The 7,000-nt window shown below is 41.3% G+C and overlaps 1 protein-coding gene across 3 annotated transcripts; it reads right to left on the minus strand.

Moving 5' to 3' along the window:
- Nucleotides 1-310: 310 nt before the first annotated feature.
- C12H9orf152 (chromosome 12 C9orf152 homolog) lies at nucleotides 311-6,276 on the minus strand. 3 transcript variants are annotated; one of them, XM_033165739.1, is made up of 3 exons: nucleotides 5,903-6,276; nucleotides 5,585-5,722; nucleotides 311-1,234 (listed from the first exon to the last, which is right to left on the minus strand). In XM_033165739.1, exons 1-3 carry the CDS (start codon nucleotides 6,081-6,083, stop codon nucleotides 690-692), a joined length of 864 nt encoding a protein of 287 aa, XP_033021630.1. In that variant the 5' UTR covers nucleotides 6,084-6,276; the 3' UTR covers nucleotides 311-689. The 3 variants fall into 3 exon arrangements, with proteins under 3 accessions (XP_033021630.1, XP_033021632.1, XP_033021631.1); XM_033165741.1 differs by having other exon boundaries at nucleotides 5,866-6,276; XM_033165740.1 differs by having other exon boundaries at nucleotides 312-1,234; nucleotides 5,585-5,762; nucleotides 5,866-6,276.
- Nucleotides 6,277-7,000: the final 724 nt, after the last annotated feature.

The following is a 7,000-nucleotide window of genomic DNA, read 5'->3' on the forward strand; positions in this document are numbered from 1 at the left end:
AACTATGATGTGTCATATTTGAACCCATGGAAGGGCATGAGGCAAGAGCAGCTGGAAAAATGAACCAAGCTTTGGAGAAACAAGCCATGTTTGTTTGACTGTCTGTGGGAAAAGTCTTGATTTTTTAAAACAAATCATGGGTTAGCGTTATACATAGTGGAGGCTGGTAGAGGCAGGAGAATTTCAGTCTCCAGACTAAGAAGATCTGAGGTTGGTAGATTTCCTGGGTTACAGCTTTCATTTCTCTCATTCCACAGAAGTGAGCTGAGTGAAAGTCCCTTTTAAAGTCCCTTTTATTTAGAAAAGAGAAGTTAAGATGAATTCAAAAGCAGGTGTGGACTACTCTGATCTAATTCAAAAGGTGTGGGGAGTGGATTAACAGCTAAAGAATACTCAAATGTGAACAAGCCCCTTGACACAGGAGATGGGGGCAAAAGAATATTTTAGCCAAATGTTTAAAATAGCTTGAGCTGTCCCCACCCCTATATATGAGCAGTTTTTCCTTTCCCACTCAGGGTAACACTTGTATAAGATTGGCTATACATGGCTACAACCACAGCAATTCCTGTGACCACAGGTGTTGGAATCCGATCGTAGTTGCACATGTGACCAGAAGGAACATGCAGCTGCTTCTGTGTAGGGGACTCTGTGCGTAGCAAGACTTGGCTTCCTTCCTTAATGAGATGCTCTCACTGTGAAACATACAACCCAAGTCTTCTTGCAGCTTCAGAGATCTTGTGAGTTTTCTTCTGAGGGAAAGGGTAATAGGGTAGCTTACTAGATGTCGGTGCTAATTTTGAGACTGAAATTTGAGTGTGTGTCCAAGCTGGTGAAGTAACTGAGGTCAAATGTGAATAAGAACTGTCTGTCGTTTCAGCAGGGCTCAAATTTTCCTGTTCGCTGAGTATTCCAGCAGATTGTTCACTTCCTTTTAATAATTCTTCACATGTCATCACTCTCTCCTTCTGAGACAGTATTTCACTGTCAGCGCTAACCTGTTCATTGCTTTTTTGGACAGCACCCAAAGGAACTTCCTGGTGTTCTCCATGTGCAAGACGGTGGATCTCTAGATGTATCCGCCAAGGTGAACTCTCTTGTATATTCTCACTGCAGGGCAATTCAAGGCTAACCTCTCTGACAGGAGCATGCTCTTTAAATGCTTTTGCTTTCCTCATTTTCTTGTTAATTAAAACAGCACTGACCATCGATTCCCCTGAGATTGTCTCATTCTCACCTGTGAAGAAAATATATGTTAGCATGTTATTACAAATGGCAAAGTAGTGCAAGCTTGATGGGATTGTTCACATTTGGTGCTATCACAAATATAGGTAGAAAGGAGCAAGACTCCCCCTCAATCCAGATCAACCACAGCAAAAATCTGTTGTTGCAATCTGATGACCAATCTTAACACATCCCAGAAAGATAGGCTGCCGTACCATAATCTAATCACAAATGAATCACATGTAGAAAATAAATGCAAGATTGGGCAAGTTAGGTCCCGCTAGCTAGTTTTCTCTTTTAGGTCAGATGTGAAGAACCTCCTGCTTGTGTGGGCCAATGTTGGCCTGCAAAGCCATTTCCCCAAACCACATCTGCCTCTCATTCAGCCAGAGTCACTGGATGATGTCGGCCAATGGGCTGGAGGTGGAATTCAGTTCTGTGTTGTCTGTGCCCATCAGTTCCCCACAGGGAACTGGTGTGCCATGGAAGCAGCAGGATTTGACTCTTACTCATCAACTGATAAGCAGAAAACCAGAGCCCTCATCAATAGACATAGGAGTCAACTCCTAGGGATTAAGGTCCTTCGCCCTACCATTTGAGCCCCTCTCATTGATGGGCATTGCCATTCAAATGGTGTGCATGCACAGAGCTGCTAATTGCTCCTTTACCAGCCTGTTTCCTGCAAGGAACCTCCTGGTAAAACAAATTCCACTCACATGAGTCAACTTTGATGTGATCGTGGCATCAGAAACACTCACCTCACCTGTCAAAGGTGGCCTATGGGGTTAGGGGGCAGATAGATATCTGGCCTGCTGGACCTATGATCTAGGTCAAACAATATGTATTCATATTTCCTCCCAGAACTCCTAAGTAGTGAATGGAAACAAGGCGACGTATCAAGGATGCCATAGGAAATTTGTGTAGTGGCAAGGAGTATAGTACAGAAAATCCCTGCCCTTTTAATTGGACAAACAGGAGGCAGCAATCTGATACCTCTTATGATGCCTGTGAAAGACCTCAATAAATGTATCTCAAAAATCCATACTGCACAAGATAGTATTTACCAGTACTCTCTCTACCCAGTTGTTGGTTGCACTGACTCCAATAGCGTGCATGTATCCTGAAAATCACCACATTCCATTGGCTACCAGGATTGGACATGTGTCCTCCCATCTGTTCAGAAGAGAGAAGTCTCTCCTAGATGTGGCAGCCATTTTGTGTTCTGCCATGTTGCCGTGGCAGACATTTTGTGGCATGCACATCGGACCCCCAAAGTTGGTGAATCCTGCTATAAAACCTGCTGTAGTTAATTGTTTTGCAAAAAAATGTTTATGGTGATCTTGTCTTATGACTAATTTTGCCACTTTCACATCTTGGTGAAGAGGGAAGGGCAGGAAAGGAAAGGTGTACACACACAAAAACTATTTACCTTGAAATTTTTATTATCACTAAATTTTCAAGTAGAAGCATTGTTGCCACATAAAAATGCCTCAAATAAATTATTCTGTTTGTGATTCTTTTTATTTTATTAAAAAAAACCTTTTCACAATCTTTTGCCAACACAAATCTGAACATTTTGGTAAGCCTATCTCATTTTCTGGGACCAATTCCAAAGGGAGTAAACGCATCATCTCATTGGCAGGTGGGGAACTGCCACAGCATACATGGGCGTACCCAGGGAGGGACGGGGGGCAGCTGCCCCCCCCTAGAAGCAGAGTCCGGGGAGAGTCCGGGGAGGGGAGTGCAGGGAGGTAAGTGAGGCGGAGCAGGGGCTTGGTGCCTTTGCGCCTCCAGCGCCCCTCTGGAGGCGCTAGGACCCTGTTGTGCTCTGAGGGCTGAGCACGTGAGTCATGGAGGGGAGGACAGTAGCCTAATTCTAAAGCGGCTCTCCCTCGCTGTAATCGGCTCCTGAAACGGGGGGCGGGCGTGACCATGGCTTGCCCCCCCCAAGTTTTGATCCTGGGTACGCCCCTGACAGCATACAATAACAACATTGTACCCAAATAGGCTATTGTTTCACTCTCAAAAATGTGAGTGGAGCACCATCTTCTCAGTGCAACAAAAGGATTCCCCTCCCCCAAGGTCCTCCCCGTTGCCTTTGATGAGAACCCTGATCAAAATACAGATTTTCTAACCTTTTTTTCCTGATAGGGACATGTTGGGGAATAGGAAGAAGCTGGAAAAGTGAATTGCCTGCTTTAAAAAAAGAAAGAAAGGGGGAAGAAGATGAATGGGCACACTGATTTAATATGTCTTATGCTCTTCACTGAGGGATTGATACACCTGTGAATAAAGAGGAATTCCCAAATTTTGTCATTAGCGAGGGTACTTCCGCACACTAGCTGTTTTTTTCTGCAACTCACTGATAGGTTCATTCAGGACTTCCTTGATAATCCAGATGATGGCAATGCAAAACCATGCATTCCAGTGTTTCCTGTTATCCTCCTATTAAAAACTTCTTTTGCTACTTTTCTGATGCAATTGCAACAACAACCTGGCAAGGCACTATAGATAGCTGAGTGGTCTGCGAGTCAATTGGTAACGTGGCTGTTGAAGAACTGCCTTTCCGTGTTGCCACCATTGCCACTCCTGTATCTGTTACGTTCTTTCAGAAAAGTTAAAATCTCACAGATTAGCCTCTCATCATTTCCAATTCCCTGCCAAGCAACTGGTTTTCACCAGCATGTTAACATTATAGAAGGACCTGCAAAGAGAAGTTCTCTCCTTTGATCTGCTTTTCCTTAGGCTAAGGAATTGTCCAACATTATATTCTAGGAGGCCTGAACAAATCAGTTAGGAAGGTTCATGGTGACATAATTTGATAACCAGTAATCCAGAGCAACATGTTTTCTCCTAGTTACATATTACCACCTAGGACCTGGCAAAGCTACGTGTACTGTTTTCACATGATTGCCTTTCACAGTAACATTGAGTAAACTTCAAGGTGAATCTTAGCAGGCTGCTAGGTTCTTAAACATGCTCCCTATGCATGTTTGCTCAGAAGTTCCTGTTGCATTAAGAGGACTAACTCCCAAAAACGTATGCACTGGATTGCAACCTCAAAAGGTTACATATTGTGTTGTGTAGATAACAATGCATAAACTCTACATAGATGCTATACAACATAATTAACATTTTGTTCTAAGAAGCATCATGCAAGCAAACTAATTTTTATTATTTTGCTTATTAAATTTGTTAGTCACTTTTCTCTTGCCCAAGACAACCCATAATGACTTTGTACTGGATCAAACACGGTTGGTCGAAAATAAGTTCGATCCCATTTTCCATGTTTCTTTGGAGGAAATCCTGAAAAGAGTTTACCCTCAAGTTGTGCTTCAAATTCTCCTTACCAAACTTTTTTCCACATCAGCATATTTTTTTGGCCATGGTTTTACCAGGTTCAGTTAATTTAACAAAACGTAAGAAATTACTTACATTGCTTATCTCACTTTCTGGGACTAACACAATTCTCTATACAAAACAGCTCTAATCCAGAGACGTTAGTCACTCCTTCTGTATCAATGAGATTAACTCTTACGTTCAGTACTAGAGACATATCAGAGTAACAACTGCCTTCTATAGTTTAAAGAAACTGGGGGAACAGCCATTGGTGTTTCTTTGTCTCAATAACCCTGGGTACAACCTGAAATGTGTTTTTCTCTTAATACCGACTAATTTATTTACCACTTTCAGAGTGGGGGTTTTTCATCATGTTCAGCTTCCCCCCATCTTGCCCCTTTTCCTCTTCTGTCATTTTTATTTTTGCTAAACATCCTGCCTGAACAAGAGTTCTGGAGAGCATAAAAGTTTGCTCACTATTTTCTAGCATTTTAGCTGATTCTAGTAAAGATAATACCCAGCTGTGGCTTTCTTTGTGGACTGAAGCTGAAATTTGTGCTATGACAAGATCCACATTTAATAAGCATATTACAGAGCACATCTAAAAGATAGTCTCCCCCCCCCCAAACATGAAATAAGTGTTAATGTTTGGCTTTGCTAACTATTATGACTGTGCATAACAATGTGAAAACAATTCCCACAGGGAGTAGATGAATAAGGCTGTAAACTAGGCAAGCTTACCAGGAAGCAAGTCTCATTTAACAATGTGGGGCTTGCTTCTGAGTAAACATGCACAGGACTGGGCTGTCCATCTGTTACTGCAAACACAGTAAGAGTCTTATTATGGCACCTTAAAGATCAGCAGACGTATAGTGTATGCCACAATACATCTGTTATGAAGACATTGTACTTAACTTTTCAAATGTGAGTATAAGCTTAGTGCAATTGTAAAAAATCAACGAACATTTTCAAGCCTTTTTGTGGACCCCTGGTTTTTAAAGTTTTAGCCAAGTCTAAAACTTACCTGTTTTAAACACAATAATGTGTGTCTGCAGTTTTTGCTTCTGTTTTAGACAGTCGTATTGCTCTTCAAGCATGCTTACGTCCATCTTGGTTGGCTGCCCGGAACAGTCTGAGGCTCGTTGCTTTGATAGATGAGTCACTAAGAAAATACCACCCATATATTTATAAGCCTTCACCATCTGTTCCCATAAGAAAGACAAAATCAGGCAAAAGCAGAGCATTTCCTTCATTGTGCTTGCCAAAAGGCAAAGGGTGCTGGTAACATCTGAAATAGTCACTCACGAGCCAGGCAATGGCTTGCTTGGATTCCCTTCAGTACCTGGTACAGAGCTGCTGATTTCAATCAACTGAAATATCAACTTTGCTTCAAATACATCCAGTGTGTCCTGAACCTCTGAAAGCAAAGTTAATGACAGGAACTGTTCAGCTGGAACCGATGTTGACTTAAGTCCAAACATATGAAGCCTTGCCAAAACCCACAGTGAAATACAAAACCTCATTTAACACAGCTAAATGCACACAAAAGGCTAAAAGATGCTGGTTGATGTAGCAATTTTAATTTTAAAGCTACACAGTTATATGTTGGCAGCATGTCACTTTAGCTGTGATTATATATAATTTCCCCATATTTATTTTATAAGATTTGATTATTATTGTGGTAAACTCTGTGATAGCTATTTTGCTGCTGCTTCTCTCCCCGCCCAACTATTATTTTATTTATGTCACATTCCTAGATATTAAGATAAAAAAATGTAAAGCACATAGAGTTGCATAGTATTGTAAACTGTAATATGTAGCTTCTCAATTGTCCACAAGTACATTTCTGTTGTGGGATATTAATTTCTGATTTGTACCAATTTCACCCTATCAATATTCCATAGAATGACGCATTCATCTGTTTTCTTCTTCTGTTGAGTACGGCTAAGGAATGAAGTCTATAGATGAAACTCCCCTGTAATTACCGGTATATCCCCTTTAGCAAAGATTTGTTTTTTACAAAACTTTCCACAGGAAAAATAATTGTTCCACATTAGGTGCATGAATCGAACCCACTGTTATCTCTTGAGTGAAAAACCCTGAGCCAAAACATAGCGACCTCGTGGATCTTTAAGCACTTTCACCATCTTAAAATGAAACTTGGAACCAAAGACACTGCTGCTCCACATGACTCTGATGAGACAGGTGCTACCATTTGCCTATCAAGCCACTTATGCATTAAAAGCACCCCTTTTTGTTTCAGTCTATGAGTTTCCTATAGCAAAACAATATGCAGGAGCACTCCTCCTTAGTGAGAAGTGGTCCTCTTTAATCTTTAAAGAGATTAAAAAATATTTTAAAATAGCCGGTAACCAGAACTCAAGACATGGAACAGTCCAGGAAAGATTCTGCCAAATAGTCCTTCTGTATGTGTAGAGTT

The sequence above is a fragment of the Lacerta agilis genome, chromosome 12 (assembly GCF_009819535.1).
Source record: "Lacerta agilis isolate rLacAgi1 chromosome 12, rLacAgi1.pri, whole genome shotgun sequence".
In the NCBI taxonomy this organism is placed as follows: Eukaryota; Metazoa; Chordata; class Lepidosauria; order Squamata; family Lacertidae; genus Lacerta; species Lacerta agilis.